The sequence below is a fragment of the Idiotropiscis lumnitzeri genome, chromosome 3, assembly GCF_059441095.1.
Source record: "Idiotropiscis lumnitzeri isolate Australia: NSW breed Sydney's pygmy pipehorse chromosome 3, RoL_Ilum_1.0, whole genome shotgun sequence".
Classification (NCBI taxonomy): Eukaryota; Metazoa; Chordata; class Actinopteri; order Syngnathiformes; family Syngnathidae; genus Idiotropiscis; species Idiotropiscis lumnitzeri.
This window is the reverse complement of record NC_142393.1, coordinates 9,148,818-9,167,454: the sequence shown is the minus strand read 5'-3', so window position 1 is coordinate 9,167,454 and position 18,637 is coordinate 9,148,818. Positions and strand designations below refer to the sequence as shown.

Below are 18,637 nucleotides of genomic sequence, written 5' to 3'. Positions count from 1 at the left end.
GTTTTGTGACACTTTTAATAACAAAATCACATAACATGAAGTATATTTTAATTCAAAGACTGTTCAACTTTGTGTGATCTTTGAATACGATCTAACCTGAGTTGTATTTACAGGCATTTTTCTCAGACACAATTCTCAAAACTTAAACGGTACAGAAGAGTCCTCTCCAAAAGTGTTGGAATGACAAGGTCAATTCCTTGGGTGAGAGAAAAGCACAGAATTCCTGTTTTGATTTCAAGGTGTTTTGGCCTACATCTACAAATCAGGACTCAGCACCTTTTGTTTGAAGCCATGCACTTTTCAATTAGGATGAATACTAGGGATGAGACAGGGGGCCGCAAGATGCGTGCAGAGGGAAGGCAAGCATGCAGCTCATCTGCTTCCACACGTGAGTGGGGGCAGGGAAGAGCAGATGTGCAGAGCATCAGGATTAACACAGAATGAGGAATACAGCTAAACCTGCACATACGCGCGCATTCGAACCACTGCACGCCGATCCTGCAACAATCACATTGGTTTCCACATCCCACCGCCACCGCGTATGCACCTGTCCCCAATATTTATACAGCACCATGTGCTAAACGCACTGTGCCTGTGGCTCGATCTGCATGCTCGCCCACATAATCGCTGCTCTAGATGAACTCCATCCAGTAAATGTGGCGCTTTTTTTTTCCATCGCAAGCACTGAAGTGGCTACGTTTGCAGAGAAGGGGAGAGTGTGATGGAAAAACATCCGAACATATTTAGTGTTTTTTTCCCTGTGGGTGATATGAAGGATGACCTTGTCAGTCACATCTGTCCCACGTGACCTACGTAATTACTGCATTAATTGTAACTACACCAGTACGCTTAAAAACTAATGCAAGCTGATTAATGCGCACGATAGCGGAGGTCACCTGACTGCGCTCCTTCCACCAGCACGTTGGTTACATAATGCTCTCCAAAACGTGACCGCATGATAATTCGAGTGTGAGAGGAGGCGTCTTTGGTTCAAAGAAGTTCAGGTTTTGCAGTCAAGTTGTGCATCTGAGGGCTTTCGTGCAAAGCCCCCGCCAGCACTGCTGTGCATGTGCACATGCACAGCGGACTGCGGTCACTCAAGCTTCCACTCGAAAAGGAAGAGTCAAGCAGGCAGGGCCGGCCCTGGCCAATGTGGCACCTTACAAAAGATTTTATATGGCGCCCCCCCGCCCCCCATTGAAGATTTACTTACGCTTACAAAGTTACACTTTTACTTTAATTTATAAGATAACATGTTACCAGCCAGAGCAGAGCACTTGACACCCTTTTTTTGCCGGATATATATATATATATATATATATATGTATATCAGTAAATCAGGGATAATGACAGTCAAATGTACAAGTTTCAGAGGATATTTTTTTCAATTATGTTTAAGAAACAGCAGTTCTGGATGAACATACTTTTATTGAACTTATTTTAATTTTATTTTTTTAATCAGGTGTAATGAGAGTCAATTATCCAGATTTAATATGAGTTTTATTTTGAAATTGAAATTATTTTGAACTTCCAGGGAGGAGTCTTCGGAGAGTCGAGTGGTTTTGGAAAAACTATACTATTAGTTTTAATATTTTTTATAATCTGGGGTGATTACAATCAAAATGGTGCAGATGCATACATGCTGAATCCAAATGAACTGTTTTCAAATGCGACTTAAATAAATTCCTGGGTACAAGTCAGTGACAGAGTATGTTCGCACAGAAGTGTAACTATTTCTAACTGAAAGCATTCATTTCCGTGGACGATCTGTTTTGCTTTTATTCTGAAGTTGGTTCATTCAAATCATTAGCGGCACAATACCATAGTGCACAATATTAACAATCTTTGAGGCATTTGGTTTTATTTGTACTACTTGAGTGGAGGCTGGCCTAACCAAAGTCACATACTGGATGCAGGGTATAGAGATAGAAGGGAGGAGACATTTGCCTCCCTTGAAGTGGGCTGCATCTGAAGAGCCTTACTGGTTCATCCTACCACGCTGACATTCACATGCAACAAAATATAATACTATGAGAATTATTGGCCCTTTGATGAGTTAATGTTAACATTTCAAGCGTGCACAAAGCACTGTTCAAGATCTATGTGGGTATCAGTGCCGTACATGCAGCAAAACACAATGGGGGCATATTTGCTGATATTTACGATGCCTGTGTTATCTCAGGAGGAAATGCAATATCCTGTTCGTTGTTGATACCATCTAGTGGTTCATCGCGAAAGCCTCTAACTACACCGCATACGCGAGTATGAGTCACCAGCAGAAAGAGGCGCTCGGGTCACGGCGGAACAGGGAGAGCCACTGCGCCCCCGTGTGGTGAAATGAAGAATCTCTGGAAATGCGTTTATGAATGAACCGCCTGGAGTTTCAGTACACAGATGCCATGCGACATACTCGTACATGGGCCCTGAGCAACATGGCCCCGATCATCTTTAAAAACATGTTTGTTTGTTGGCTGCATTATATTTACTACAGCAAACACCTTGAATACATGGACAAAGTGGAAATGGGTGGACAGTGACTATCTAGCCCACAGCCAACATTGGTTGACTGAGACCATTGAAGTAGGATTTCTCCCGTTCACTCATCAGACCAAAGTGGAGTGGCTGTTGACAAAAGTTACACTCGGCCGACGAGTGCAGACACAATTCCAGGCCCACTTCTTTCCAAGTTTTTACAAGACATTCTGTGGAGACCAAGCAGAGGATTAGCAATGAATATTAGTACAGTATTAAGCATCAAGTATTACTATATATACAGACACGAGTGGGCCTACATTCTACTGAAAATGGGCAGAAAATAATATATATACCCTTGCGTGTGCACATACCAACAAAGTAGTACATCATCTTGGGCGTGTGGTGAGCCGTGGGGGCAATGCGGAGCAATTCTTCCCCTTTAGCCACTGTGGGGTAGTTGATCGCCTGCACATAGATGTTGTAACGGGACATCATGATGTCACAGATCTCTGTATTCTTCTCTGCATCAGCCACCTGTACAGCCAGGTGTCACAATTACATTTCAAACATGGGATCGGACGATTGGGAGTTAATTCATTTGTATATGTAAATGCAAATTTTTCCATTCGTTTATTTACGATCAAATTATGAAAGAGATCAAGATACTTAGTGAGGAAAAATGGTTACAATTTGTGTTTGTAACCCCAAGGAGACATACTTTAAAAAACTAAAAGTGTTTTTGACAAAACAAACAATAGCGGCGTGGCTGGTAGAACTCTGGAATGGATTTTGAACTAATCCCCAAATCATTGAAGCTTAGTTATTCTTTCTTACCCGCAAAGGAATGATGTGGCTCGGACAGTGGACCACGGGAAGGCCCGAGTCCAGCAGTAATTGTCGGAGCAGGTTGACACTTCTCTGGTGTTTCCTCCTGAGCACCCGGCCTTCCTCACTTTTAAGAACCCTGATGGACTCCTTGGCTCCCGCTAATACCATGGGAGGCAGCGACGTGGTGAAAATAAAGCCTGCAGCAGAGGAGCGCACTGTGTCCACCAGGGCGTTAGTGCTGGCAATGTAGCCACCCACGCAGCCAAAAGCCTTGCCTGGAAGACACCGGCAACATGTGACAGATCCATCTGGAAAGGGGACGCTTCCCCTCACAATAATAGGGAAACTTACCAAGAGTACCAGAGATGATATCAATCTTGTGCATGACTCTGTCTCTGTCTCCGATCCCTCCTCCTCTGGCCCCGTAAAGGCCAACTGCATGCACCTCATCCACAAAGGTGATGGCCCCAAATCTGTGAGCAACATCGCACATTTGCTCCAGTGGGCACACAGCCCCTGAAGAAGAACACAAACTATTGAAGCGTAAACATTCACAACCTATTGAGGTCCTGTTTGTGGAGAAGCAAAAAAAAAAAGTCTTGAGCGCTTACCATCCATTGAATGCACCGTCTCAAAGGCAATAATCTTTGGAGTGGAAGGGTCAGACCTCTCTAATAGCTCTTGTAGGTGGCTGACATCATTGTGACGGAAGATAAACTTCCTGACGCCGCTGTTTCGAATACCTTGAATCATTGAGGCATGGTTGCCTTTGTCAGTGTAAATTTCACAACCTGGTGAGGACCACAATAAAATGGGTCAAATCTTCAGTTCTGAAATGATCAGTGTTATTCAAGCAAATGATGTTAAAAATGTAGAATTTACCTGGTAGCATTTTGGCCAAAGTGAACAATGTGGAGTCATTGGCGACAAAGCAGGACGTGAACAGCAGTGCGGCATCTTTGCCGTGCAAGTCAGCAAGCTCATATTCCAGCTCTACGTGGAATTTGCTTGTCCCTGAAATGTTTCTTGTGCCCCCAGAACCAGCGCCATGTTTTTTCAAAGTATGCCTTGAAAGATATATTAACAGCAAGCACTGCCACAAATTAGTGCTTTTTAATTCTCATTCTCTTATTTTTTGTCTGTTTTCTGAAAGAAGGTGCGACAACTCACATGATGGCATGGGTGACATTGGGGTGGCAACTCATGCCAAGGTAGTCGTTGCTGCACCACACCGACACATTTCTTTTCACATCACCTGAATTTGAGTAGTTGTCTGCCATGGGGAAGGACGCTGCTTGTCGATTTAATGTTTTAAAAATCCTGTAGCTGTGATCCCTCTTCTTGTTGTCAATTTTGTCCCCAAAAAACTTGTCATAATTGAAAGTCGTAACTGGTGGAAACGGAAGTAAGGTTTTACAAAAATATCTGTATTTTAAGGTGTTGTGAGGTTAACGTAATGATGCTTTCTTACCCTTAGGAAGATGGTCCTTCAGAAGGTGTGATGCTTTGGAAGTTCTTGGAGCAATTGCGCTGGACATGTGTTCCTCGATAGTGTATCTGGCAGATAAATCCACGTCGGGCTTTTCTGTGCAATAACAACAAACAGCAAAGCTGGAAAAGCTGCACAGGTGAATATTAAACAACTGTGTCACCTATAAAGACTAAAACAAAATCATAGTGTCTGAGCTGTAAAAAAAGTTTCTGCATACAAACAGGTCAGTTTGGGTGAGGTCCTGAGTGGAAAACTAAAGACATCATGCAATTTTCAATTTCCTTCAAAACATTGACATCCCCGTAATTTCACATAGCTGACTTATAAATGCAGCAAAATTTTTAATGTTAAAATGTTCGAGTTCATTTTTTTATTTTAACTCCCAAAGTGTAATTTCAACATTTTCAGAGTCAGATGGTGTCCAGTGTAGGTGTTATTTCACAGAGTTGATCACATAGTGTTAAATGAATTAAGTCTGCAGTCACACTTGCAAATTCTCAAATCAAAACTCCTTGCAACAGCCTATGAGACAACAACAAAACAAAACAGTAAAAAACTAAATGCAGCAGTAAATTAAACAAAAATAAATACAAAAATAAAAAAAAACAGCAACAAATCAATAAATTTCTTGTGTTTACAATTTCAAATGATAATTCCTGCAACATTTCTAGAATATAATGTCCTATTCCATTGTGCGCTATTCTTTAGAACAGGCCCATGGGATACTCATGTGGTCCTTGGGGGCTACCTGGTGCCCTTGGACACTACTTTGGCGACCCCTGCTCTTCAAAAAACGATAACCAAATTTGCTTTTCTTATTCTGGTACATTTTTTCACCATTCAGAGCAACACAGAATTTCTCAGGTCAGTCGGTCAAGAATGGCAATTTAATGCCAGGACAAAACTGCTTCAACATCCCAGGACAGAGTGGCGCTCATGGAGATTACTCTAAAACATATTTATTCGATGGTCTCACATATACGCTTAGATTTATAATTCTCAGAGAGTTTATCCTGAGATTCAAATTTGCATTGCAATAGCAGTTGATGTTTGAGCAACTCACCATTTTGAACTGTGACATCCTCCTGTATTTCCACACTGGCCTCCCTTACTACTTCATCATTTGTCTGTCCCATTTCTGAACCCCAAAACGGACACTTGGAGTTATCAGCCTGACCAGCAGGGGGTGGAGCGTGACCTGGAACGAATATTTGGCGTCTGATGAAAACATGCTTTCCAGTGTGCTACCAATTCAATTCAAACAATAAATTCACATTCTCAACTCGCACTCACCCAGATGTGTGTGATAGCACAAAGAGGTCGAAGAGGACCGAGCTCGGGCTGAAGGTCCTGAGACAATATCCATCATTATAGGACACGCCTTCATCTCTAAGAAACATCTGGGTGCAACTGAGAGGAAGGGGCACCTGCGCAACATTGCTTCCATATGAGATACTCTCAACCTAAATAGCAACAACACCAAGAGTGCACAAGCGTGGTGGTTAAAAAAAATGCTCAATCACTTTTAACAGCTATACACATATGCTCTACATATTATATAGTAAATATCCCCTTTTGAACCTTTAACACCAATTGTGAAATAATGACATTGATAGCTAGATAAAAACACAAGACATATTAATCTCTCCGGCTTTATTTTGTAATTTACCCCGATTGTAACACACGTCCGTTTGTTACCTGAGAACATCCCAGTCCACCTTCATGTGACAGACGAAAAAAGCCTTGCAAAACATGATCAACTCCACTCTCATCCAAGATTAGGGCGAATGGAGAGGTTGCTCTAACCACTCGCCTTTACTCAACAGCAGTCAGCTGGCCATGACAAGTGGAAAGAGGAAGGGATTCAAGGACTTGCTACAGCTGTATACTGTCATGGTACCAAAGAGTTAAAAAAAATCCTTACGCAGTAGTCAGTACAACGCCTGGACACAAATTGTGTGCAGACGTCTCGATGCAGAAACAACCAGGTAAAGGTGGATTCCATGAACAGGACAGTCATTGTCAACAGTAATTGTCATTGCACTAGAGTGTTCTCAATGAACTCAAGTTTATTGAATTAATTTCAATAATTATAACATCATTTCAACATAAGTATTTTAGAAAAAAAAATCTGAATCGGAAAATCTTTATAGCGAGTACTTGTAACAAGCAATCATATGACCGCACCCACTTACACTGCCAATGTGACATCACTGGTATAATAATAATGCTTGTGTGTTTTTGACTCAGGTAATTTTAGCAAGTGAATGCAAGTGAAATAAACAAAGACATTTTACTGACAAAATGTCAAACTGATCGGTTACATACGGGGTGATTTCCAACCAATTTTGTCATTAAGTCCTTTATCCTGCTGGGTGGCATTGCATTGCGCTCATAACCAACCGCCAAAGCGCAGTTTGTTGGGCAGGTAGATGCTGGTGAGGAAATCTGGACCTATAGCTGCCAGCGACTGTATTTCAGCTTTGAGTCTATTCTTCTGCATCAACGTCATCTAAAATGAGAGCAAAACAGGCTTTGAGGCAAACTCTGCCATGAACAGCACAATTAATGACAAAAAAACAAATTATAAAAGTTGTATTTCATTGCATGGTATTATCCTTAGCTCAAGATACAACAGAAGGTAGCAAATTGGATAAGCACAAAGATTGAAAAAAACAAAAAACACCCTTTCTTACCCAAAAGCACATCTGGATGAAAGTAAATGTGAATGTGGAAAATCTACATTTTTCAATCCACAAATTGGTCACCCCTGAAAAATTTCTTGCTGACCTCTCTCAGCCACTCTGGTTGGTCCGTTATATAGGGCCTTTTGAGGAGACTGTCCAGTTTGTTTTCATCTGCCTTGGTGAAGGGGATCAGAGCATCTTTGGGAACCTGCAACCTCAAGAATGAAATTAGACTTTTACCACTGAACCTGTTTTCTAGGGTTACTATGAAATGAATATGGCATGTCACCACAGGCAACTTAAACATGCTTCAAAGTTAAGTCAAATTTAAGATATTTTGTCAAAATGATCCCTTGCTCAACAGTGATTTATCAATATCACCACTAGGGGGAAAAGTTGCACTGCAATTTAGCGTTTATCCACTTGCATAATATTCTGAATGTGATGTCAGGATAAATTGTGGTTGCCATGCTGAGCAAATAAATAAAACGTAAGAGGGATTTTGATTTTGCCTTTGCACCATAAAAAAAAAACAAAAAAAAACGTATTCACATCAGGGAGAGATGGTATTGTTTTTCATTTATGTATCTATAGCTATTATTTTAACATATTATTTTACTTGTTACAAATGTTTTTTTTTGGTTCTTTTAAGTCATTTTTAAAGTTGTGTTTTGGTTATTGAATAAATAGATTCTAAGTTTTAAAATCAAGAAATAATCATATTTCTCAATCGTGATCTAAATATTAATACTTCCCCCAAAATAATCGGGAATATTATTTTTTCCCATAATCACCCAGCCCTGCTCACTGCACTTTAAATTTTTCATTCACATACTTGAAAAAAGCGATAGCGTTAAACTACAAATAGCAACAGCGACATAGACCAAAACAAATAGTGAGGAGGAAGTAGTAGGAGGAGTTGAGTTGAGTCCAAACCTCTCGAGGTCTGAGGGGAGGAGGCCTAACCACATGACACTGGGGATGGTCAGGCTTTGGGCCTCAAACGACATGGCCTATCGAAAAAATACACAGAAATAAATGTTTACATACGGTACACTGCTTCACAGGTCAGCCCTGTCTTATGCCCAACATGTGTTGAGACACCAGCAACCTCAGCAATATGTTCATTTCATGTCAACTGGTCAATTAATTACCAACTTTTTCATTATTATTTTTCGTTTTTTTATTTGGATTATAAATCACACTTAGGTTTCATAGTTTGGCTGGTCCAGTGACTGATACTCAGGTGCCCCCTGACATATCAAATTTAGAGCTTGGCTTGGCACCGAAAAGCTCCGTTTCAATATCGTGTTGATTCTTTTCAATTAATGCACCTTTTTGTGCTGGAACCAGTAAATCTTAGTTAGAAGCAGTCCCTTGGTTTGTTTCCATGAGAGACGACAGCAAACTAACTACATATTTCACATGAGTTTTCATGACTTCATTTTCTTCCACATCTTTCTTCTACTTTATTTTGGCAGTTGGCAAAAACCCTGGGTACACCTCCTTCTATTCTCCATGAAGTTTTCATTGTACAACTCTGCCAAAGTGTCTTGCTGTTATCACCCTGAAATCACTCCAACAGCATCTTTCCTATTGAATGCGTGGAGATGTTGTCACAGCGTGTCGCCTGAATGAAACCTTTTTCATCTCATGCACCGCCAGCCACCGTAGCATGGAGCTGTGCCCTTGCTGCCTGGCAGCACACACACAATGACTGGGCTGTTTGATGGCGGACTGCGCTGTTCTAAGTACAATGGAAAAAGGCCTTCACACTAAGTTGGCCATATTGGAGGAGTCAGAATGGAGCAAGATGTGGCCAAATGGGACTCACCACTGATCCATACTTGTAGATACACATGATCTCAATGCCTGGGAAAATCAGAGACACAACGTGCCACAATCACCAACACACAAGAGCAATTAGATGTGTAACAGAGCTCCGAACAAAGTATAAAGCATTACATATGTGCCATGCCATGCAACAGAAAAGAAGTTGAATGTCTGGATGAGATTAGACCTGGCGGAATGATAGCCTGAAAAGAAACCCGGGGCTAAAAGGTGCTTTGAGTTGAAGACTGTTTTGTGAGAGGAAATATGTTTAGTAGTATGATGTAAAACTGGGCTGCACTCAAGCAGATGTACCGTGCGGGTCGGCATCCACCAGAGTGAAGACGGGGACGTGGAGTACGTCCCAGAGTTTTTTCACCATCAACCTGCTGTTCACATCTGGAAAGCCTTTACCCTTGAAAAAAAAAAAAAAAAAGCACTTACGCTTGCTCTAAAAAAAGGGGGGGGAGACAGCTGTGCTTCGAGTCAACATTAAGACGAAAAGGTTATATCTGTGTGAAGTTAAAGATTAAAAAAAAAAGAAACCTTGACATACTGTGATCATGACACACGGAGAAAGCTTTCCGCAGAAGTTATCCTGAAGAAGTCTCTGAAACGTAGCATCCTTCTCAACGACCAGGATGAATTTGGCAGACGATACAATATCTGGACATGGCTAAGGCAAAACAACATCCTTGCAGCCAATTAGCAGTATTCGTACTCGCTCAAGTACAATCGTGAACAAATAATACAAAGGATACTACGGATGCCTGCAATGTTTGATGAGACTGCAACAGCCTAAAACAAGCATAACCATAGAGTCAAATTAATGTCTCATACTCAAATATGGATACTTCTGTCCCACTCAGACCAAGAATGGTTTTTTTGTATAATAGCAGCCTGCTTTCCTGCTTATCAGCCACATTAAATTGAGGCCTGATTGAATCTAACGCAATCCAATTCCATTTTTTTTTAAAACAAATATTCTACTTCCATGACTCATATCTGAACTGTGCCACACTGAATATAAAAAGTGCTTACTTGAACAATGGCGTCAGAACAACTTACAGCAGAGCTTGAGTGGCAGTCGATCCTCGTACCGTCCTCCTCCATATAACAAAGATCACCTGAGATTAAACCTTTGGATGTGGCCAACTGTTGGTGTCAAAATGACAACTTTGTTAGTTCAGGCTCATTTTAGCGAACACCGACAGCATGTTCTTCAAATGTTCATGACGAGGGTGGCGGACAGGGAGCTGATCTTAGCCGTCTTTGGGCAGTAGGCGGGGTACACCTTGAACTGGTTGCCCGCCAATCACAGGGCACACATAGACGAACAACCCTGCAGTCTAACAATCATACCTTGGGATAGTTTTGAGTGTGTAATGAACGTTTTTGAATGCGGGAGGAAACCGGAGTATCCGGAGAAAACCCACGCAGGCGCGGAGAAAACAAGCAAACTCCACACAGGAAGGCCTGAGCCTGGAGTCGAACGCCGCACCTCTGAATTGTGAGGCGGACGTTCTAAACAGTCTACCACCCTTCTACAAATCCATACCCCCCCCCCCAAAAAAAAACAACAACATAAAACTATATTATTATATAATGTGCACTGAATAACATTGTGAAGTTATGCTCAAAAGAAATATAAACGAAGCAGAAATAATGGGCAGATCATGATATGAAAAATATGCGCGTACGTCAACATTTCAGGCTCAGAAATGTTTTTCTCTTTTGACCCCATTTATTGCTATTTCCACACTTGCATATTTTTTGTCAGGAGAGGAAAGACCTGTTTGCACTCCATCAGTCTGTTATTGTTGTTGAAAAGACTGAAAACATACAAAAGACGGACTTTAGTGATTAGAACAGTCAGCGTCTTTATTTCATCCAAATATTAGACTAATATCTTATGGCTCATTTTTATTTTTGTTATTCTCATCTCAAATTTTTGCCCAGATATCGGGACAATTTTTTAACATTTTATTAAACCTTAGTTCAATTCAATTTGATGTGCATATTTTTCAAAGAAGAAACGCAGAAGTGTTTGTTACACCTTGCAATTTTTTCCCCAATTCTTGAGAAAATATTAAGACATACATATACTATACACGCGTATATCGTTTATCATCAGTCATCCAAAAAAATATTGTCATATGAATTGTGGCCCATATCGAACAACCCTTTCTTAATAAGAAATAAATAAGAAACAGCATTTTGTAACCTAGATGCAATATGATCGAATGTTTTGCTGTTCTCCCTGTTAACAATAATAAATGCAAGCTTGTGAATATGGATACACTCACCACGCCAAGAGATCTTCGAGGAATCTTTAGCATGCATGACACATCATCCACTATTCTATCGACTATCCTCTGAGAGCCAAACAGCTGTGGATGGTTGTAATAGATGTCTCTATGAGGAAAAATAAAGATAAATAAAAAGCTGATATGAGGATTTGAAGTTGATTAGGAAGAACTGAAGCTGAAATTACGACCTTTTGGTGGCAAATGAGTTGCTCTGCACGAGTTTGTACGTGACAGAGAGAATCTTGAGAATCTGGGCTTCAAAGAGAGGAGAAAAAAAACTTCAGTCTGGAATGCAATGTATTGAAGGTTAAAACTCATCTTGGAAAGGACTGGATTGAAAATATTTAGGGCAATCAGGTGGTAAAAGAAATATTCTCTATTGCCTACTTGACCTTACGTATCACTTGTACAAATAAAAACACAGTTTTGAAGAATGAATTGCGCAAGTTATCTTACAAAATGTAGCGGCGGTTTTCGGGCAGTCACTTCTGATCGTCCTGACAGCACTTGTGGAACTCATCTGAAGCCCAATGGCACTGTCGAAACTTAAAGAGGGACTCGATTAAGGTTCTCAAGAACAAATCAATGGTATCAGCCATTAAAAACATATTCAGTACCATACAATCAAGAGTGTGGGACATTCTAATTTACATACTTGTACGGCTTTGAAAATCTGCTTTACCACATGTAAGCTATCAAGAATTCCCCACAGCCTGAGGGCTACCTGTGAGAATATCCCCCCACACCCAACTCCGCCCCATACAGTGTGCTTTGCTGAACAGCTTAGTCACATTAGGTGCTGTGTTTTTTTTAATTACTCAGTCATTTTCTGAGCCGCAGGAAGTTATTTCAGCTTCAATTTCTGTGGCCTCAAGTACATTTTTTTTTTGCTGCTGACACCTGGCTACTCCATATGGTCATTTTGAACTCTACTTTGTGCAAATTCTAACAGAAGCACTTTTTTTTTCTCTTGAAGGAAATTCAACAACTTGCTGCTGGTCTTGCCTGGCCCAACTGCCTACAAAAACCATGAAAGTACATGTTGATTTTTCAGCACAACATTATTGTCTTATCTTTTCAAGTTTAGACATCTTACATGTTATGCACCCAGTTTATGGTCAGGTGCGTGATTATCACATATTTCAATCTGTTCAAATAAAGTCACCTGACATTGTCCCAGCTGGATCTGTTGGGCAGCACAAGGGCTGGTGCTTCATCCTTGGACAGACGAGTCACTATTTCCAGAATTACATTTTCAATTCTGTTCAAAACCTCCCTGGATAGCCAAGTAGAATTATGATGCAGTCAAGCAAATCTAGCAAAACATTATGTTTATATTTGCAGTAAATTATTCACTGTGATGCATGATAATATGAATACTTGTACTTTAAATAACTTCCCTTTGATGAACATACACATATACTGTATATGGTTAGTCTTTATCAAATTACATGATACCCATTCTGTCTAATAATACTGTACAGTAAAACACACGTGGGCAGCACATGTTTAATACTTTCAAGGAATTCCAAGAGCAACTTAGCATCAAGCAAGACAGAGAGGTGAAAAAAACATACGTATAAAATATAAAATAAACAAACAAAAAAACGAGCTACAACCAAAGCTTACAAGCTAATGCTAACTAGCTAGCCAAACTTTGTATTGCAGTATTATATCGACTTCTAGTATGAGAAATAAAATCTCTCTTACAAACTACTTTCTTCATCTCCACGCTGGCGGTCGGTCATGGCTTCGACCCGTGGCCAAAATTGATCAATTTCAGAGAGAAAACACGAACAAAAAGTAAAGTGTAGCACAAACAGCACAACAAGCGAGCCCTCAATGCTGCCTGCTTCAGCTCTTTTAACGTGTTCTTTTTTTCTTCTTCTTCATTTGTGTGTGCGCGTGAGTTTGCTTCTGATATGTTTGTTAAACTAACAACAACAACTGCACGAATGGAAATGAGTAATTTGTAAAATAAATTAATTAATATAATAATAACACCACACATGTGAGATGAACTATTGTACAGATTTGTGAAAAAAAATAAAATATCCAAAATTGTGAAATATGAGGTTTTGGCCCAACACAAATATTTACAGTATGTGTCATATTCCGTGTATTAGTGGCAATATTCTTTATTTGAAATTGTACTGGTTGTGCAAATACAACATATTTCAATGTTATATAATATTTGTTACTGATATGCAAGCATGAAGCATTTTTCTCTACAGCTTTGCGTAGCTTTTTTTTAAGGATTGGTAATGCATTTTTCCTGTTTGCGTTTATTATACATTTACTTTACTTTCATATATTGTTTGCAATATTATGTTGTGGCAGTAGCTCATTTGCAAGGACTTTGAAACCAGACGTTCAGGGTTCAAATCTTGTTGTGGACAAACTATAAACAACACATCACATCTTATTTAACGTAAAATGATTTGTTAAGTACATGATTGAAGTAATAAAAACCAGAACAACTGATTCAATTTATCATTACTAGTTACAAATTACTTGACTGACCAACTTTTGCAAATCTTTTTGTCCAATTTTACACCATTTTTTTTTTTTTTTTTGATAAACCATACGATCAGGACACACTCGCATAAGGACCAACCGCAGCATTGTGCATTTGCAGGGCAGTCTATCTTTCACAGTGTGAAGGCCGAGTCAGAGTGTGTGAGAACCCAGATCCAAAGAGAAGAGGTCTGTGCCCCTGACCTGACCCTGAATTTCTCCTAATGTGCAGCTCTACCAAAAGTATTCATTCACCCTGAGTGGCTTTGACAAGCTGCTTCCGTAATAATGGTTCTTAATTTCTGAGTAATTGCTATCTCTAAGTGATGAGGGACAACCTCCTCACCCAAGCTGGAAAAAAAAAAACGTATATGTGAACGACCTCAAGTTGTGGGGGTTCTTTTCCCTGTGCTGCTGAAAAGCTGAGCCCCCTGCTGTTCCTTTTGCCCAGGAGAGATTTGTGTCGAGTGCTAGGCTCTAACCTGAGGAGACAGAGTGCAACGAGTCATGTGCTTGTCTCGGGATGAGTGTTTGTACTGGGCAGGAGTGAGCGGGGCACAGGGGAAGTATAGAGGGAAGTTGGGGGCTGCGGGGTCAGAGGAAAAGAGAAGGAGGAGGGGTGGACTCGCTGCAGGTGAGGGGGATTAACTGCAGCTTGGCCCAGAGAAACTAAATACAAATCTGTCAACCTAATCCTCACAAATAGAAAACAGAGCTGCCCTCCATTCACAACCTCCATAGTTCAGCAAATCTACCTCCCACTCCCCCAACTGGCCCCCTACCTTTCCTCTTCGGGCTGTTCTGTTTCTTATCATCTTTTGGGCCAGTCTGGCGATGCCGCCTCTACTCTAATGGCTCCTCAGTCCAGTATCCCCTAAAGGGGGTCTGGCTGGTCACTCGGGATCCGTTCTGATTGACAGGTCAGGACACGCTAAAGGAGTGATAAAAGAAAGAATCCAAGAGGGCAAGGCCTTTCAATGACGAGAAAAGAATCTAAATGGGACCTCTGCCCAAATAGGTAGACGCAAGTGGACAGACTTTTATCAGGACCTGACAAATACTGATAAGCATGTGGCTTGGTGTGGAGAGCAGCCCGGTGTCAAACTGATGACACAGGTGCCTAAGTAATAACATCCTGCTATGGCTCAAGCAAAATCTGGCTTTAAGGGTAAGCTTAACTAGAATCGTGTCACAAAATGTCAGTGACATAATGGATAAGTTATTGTTGGCTGCTGAGAGCCAAGAATTAGATCACCACGGTGTTCCGGCATTCCATATTAGGCTATAGACGAATGGACAAAATAAATGACATACCAGATACTGGCAAAAGTATGCCACGGAAGGACTGCAATTCAAGCATTTCTAATAAGATAATCATGGTGTCATGGATCACATTTGTTACAGTGATGCAAATTTAGCCATTATGGAAATCCAAGAAAGACGGGGATAAAGGCTCGGTTTGATTCCAAAACGGAAATTGGGAATTCCAAAAAAAAAAAAAAAACTATTAGAGGGAGGGATGTTTTTATTCAGTCTAGTTTGGTTGAGCTTTTAAATCTTTGACCCATATGCAGCAAATATTCGTAATTTAATAGATTAGACAATGGGATTTTAAGCATCTGGATTTGAAAACCGTTTAAAATTATGTCAAAATCGTTGAACCAGCATGGATCAAACATGAAACCTAAATGGGATATTCGGAGTGTTCCATATTCCCGCCTCCTTTCTTTTGCTTGTCCCACAGCTGTGTTTCATATGTTCATAAGGCCCCTGGAAGTGCGACACACTAGTGGTAACATTTACCACTGCGAAACATTATTACGCCCAAAGATTTAGACGAGGACAACCGGGACTGACAATGAGAGATTTGTCGACAAAAACTGGATTTCTTCTTCTTCTTCTGTCCTTGCACTTAGACCCCTCCATTAGCCCCTCGTTTAGCGTTCATTTGACCCTGAATGAAGTTTTACTGTATCGACTGTGGGTCTACTTTCTCAAAACATCTCCTCCACCCCCCTTCTTCTTCCACCCACCCAAATGGACCTCATCCACCTCCCTCAGTCCACAGGTCTTCAAAGGACTGCCGCCCGCTGTCCTCTAAGGCAACACGTGAAATAAATATTAATCTTGCCTCTGATCGCGTGCTCCAAGGCCCTGTTGGTTTCTGAAACCTCAAAGTCCATAAATCTGTTCTTATTCATGCGGCCCGCACACCTTGTTCTCCTGAGGTAAATATGAAGATGAAACTAGATAAGCCATGTAAGCCTGACTGAGCCCCACCCAATATACTCCCACATTGACGATATTGGAAGGAGCTACTCGTGAATTTTCTGATAACGCGGAACGCAGCTGGAGACAATGGCAAAGTCTCAGGAATACGCATGGCCAGTCCAACAAAATCATCTTATCCACTCATTCAATCACAGAACATGCGTACATTCTCCCGTTATAATGGAAACATCCAACTTTCACTTAGGTTATTGCAGTGCTTTTCAAACAGTAGGGCGGGCCCCCCTGGGGGGCCACGGTGCGATGCTGAGGTGGCCGCGTGTGATGCTTTTTTGCCGTACTACAATAAAGTGTAGTTGCACATCCACTCCAGTAGTTGGCAGTGGTGCTCTCCTTGCCCATTGTGTGCAGCAAGTATGAACTCTACGATGTAGGTTTGCCTTGCAACGAAAATGCAATTATTTATAGTTGTGGCGGAGAGTGGGTGGTGGGATGGGGGTCTAATTTTTTTTCTTCTTGCTTAGGGGGGGTGTAACAGAAAATAATTGAGAAGCATTGGGTTATTGGAAAACATTTTTTAGGCATGTTATTTTTTTTTTTAACGAAACCAAATCTGCTCAAATAATTTATTTGATATGCAACCATCAATAATACCACCCCCACACACAAATAAAACCTTAAATTTAACCAATAACAACATAGCAATTTGATATGAATTATGATAAATAGTGGTAAGTAAAAAGCCAAAGAAGTGAATACACATTTGTAAAACACTCACAGATGAACATGCTTGTTGAGCGAACATATGCGCAACATCCAGCCAGCAGCCTCTCCTTTCTAGACAACACTATGCTGATAAATGCTGAGATAACACCGGTTCTGTGAGTAAAATGATGCCTGGCTGAAAATAAACATGTCTGTTGTCAATTTGTGTGTTGTCTTGCAAGGTCGTGTCTGCCCACAGCCGAAAAGATAATTTGTGACAGAGGAGACTCCGGTCTGTAATGCAGCTGTACGAAGCGTTTTGAGGGTTGTTGATAGAAACTTCAAGCGCAGTTTCCTCTCCTTTTCTGCTTTCTGTCCCCCTGTCAAGGACCTCTGAGTGAGGCACACTCGGTCTAGCCTGAGTCTAGTGCCCACTGTTTACTGAGAATGTCACCAGGCTTGGTGAGTCGCAAACAAAGGGAGGTCTGTTCTTTTTGTGCCGTCCATGATTGTCATCTCCCGGCTCGGCAAAAACTAAGCCAAAGACTGGGGGAAGTTAGAGGTTTGAACTCAACAAGCCAACATGAAAATGGAGAGAAGAGAATGTGAGAGCAAATGAAAATCAGTGTTCCAAGGATGAAAAACATAGCCAGACCCTTGAAGCACTGTCTTGTTTGTAAACATCTGCAGCTATCCGGGTGTGCAGGACAGAACTGGTGCGCAACTTCAAAATGAGACTGGAAAAGTAGAAGCAAATCGTTTTCTGAGGACAACAAAAAGACGCATATTGAGATGGTGCCTGGGAAGGTGAGCCAAGTGGACAGGACTCGAAGACCCTCTCTGCCCGCCCCCTCTGTTTACAATCAAAGCTAAAGCTGTCTGGCAGCCTCGCTTGCTGTGCGATTGAAGTTCTAATTTTATTGTCATAAAAATCTTCTGGCGAGCGGCGGCCCTAAAGCATCTGAAGAGGAGCCTTTGAAACTCCACTCTCTAATGTTTTAAGAGTTCTGTCCTGCAATAGCCATCTGAAATACATTCAACTGTGTCAGAACAGAACTCACGAGAGGGTCAGCGGCGCTCCTTAAAAGTTTGGTGTTTAAGAGGTGCTGGGGCACTGGGGGCAGATGGAGCGTGGAAGCAGCTGCCAAACATCTGCAACCCTCCTTTGTAATCTGTGGCTGTTCACCACTGCCTTTGTCACAAACTTCCTGCCACATAGCACAAAGTGTGGAATATGGTCAAAAATTAATTTGGGTCCACAAAGCAAGGTCTTTGGGGCATATGCCAATTTGCATTGCGCCAAAGACCCAATTAAGCTTTGTAAAAAAAAAAAAAAAAAAAGAGGGGGGGGCAGCGAAACTAAATCCCCTGAATTATACAAAACAGACCCAAAAAAAAAGTCATATCAACATCGTTAGTCATGACTATTTTGCAGCAACATTCATTCAAGTGCAATGATTGAAACATTGTGCGAACCAATCCTGCACATGGAAACAAAAATCCCACGTCTTCATTCAGCTGCCACCCTCTTTATCTCTTTCTCCTGCTCCTCCCATCACAGCTGT

At 41.1% G+C, this 18,637-nt stretch overlaps 2 protein-coding genes across 5 annotated transcripts; both read right to left on the bottom strand.

The window, feature by feature from the left end:
* Positions 1–1,762: 1,762 nt before the first annotated feature.
* LOC148339779 (5-aminolevulinate synthase, non-specific, mitochondrial-like) lies at positions 1,763–7,174 on the bottom strand. 3 transcript variants are annotated; one of them, XM_088289647.1, is made up of 11 exons: positions 7,124–7,174; positions 6,089–6,258; positions 5,859–5,993; positions 4,775–4,888; positions 4,474–4,693; positions 4,186–4,370; positions 3,915–4,094; positions 3,655–3,819; positions 3,310–3,578; positions 2,847–3,009; positions 1,763–2,702 (listed from the first exon to the last, which is right to left on the bottom strand). In XM_088289647.1, exons 2-11 carry the CDS (start codon positions 6,240–6,242, stop codon positions 2,542–2,544), a joined length of 1,746 nt encoding a protein of 581 aa, XP_088145773.1. In that variant the 5' UTR covers positions 6,243–6,258; positions 7,124–7,174; the 3' UTR covers positions 1,763–2,541. The 3 variants fall into 3 exon arrangements, with proteins under 3 accessions (XP_088145773.1, XP_088145771.1, XP_088145772.1); XM_088289645.1 differs by lacking the exon at positions 7,124–7,174 and adding an exon at positions 6,494–6,566; XM_088289646.1 differs by lacking the exon at positions 7,124–7,174 and adding an exon at positions 6,494–6,566 and having other exon boundaries at positions 2,847–2,940.
* spo11 (SPO11 initiator of meiotic double stranded breaks) lies at positions 6,953–13,451 on the bottom strand. Of its 2 annotated transcripts, none has more exons than XM_088289648.1 (13): positions 13,332–13,451; positions 12,787–12,897; positions 12,078–12,166; positions 11,810–11,876; positions 11,619–11,727; positions 10,354–10,467; positions 10,074–10,110; positions 9,869–9,978; positions 9,628–9,727; positions 9,317–9,354; positions 8,419–8,495; positions 7,586–7,697; positions 6,953–7,307 (listed from the first exon to the last, which is right to left on the bottom strand). In XM_088289648.1, the coding sequence occupies exons 1-13, from the start codon at positions 13,367–13,369 to the stop codon at positions 7,188–7,190; spliced, it is 1,122 nt and encodes a 373-aa protein (XP_088145774.1). In that variant the 5' UTR covers positions 13,370–13,451; the 3' UTR covers positions 6,953–7,187. The 2 variants fall into 2 exon arrangements, with proteins under 2 accessions (XP_088145774.1, XP_088145775.1); XM_088289649.1 differs by having other exon boundaries at positions 10,381–10,467.
* Between the last annotated feature and the right edge of the window lie 5,186 nt (positions 13,452–18,637).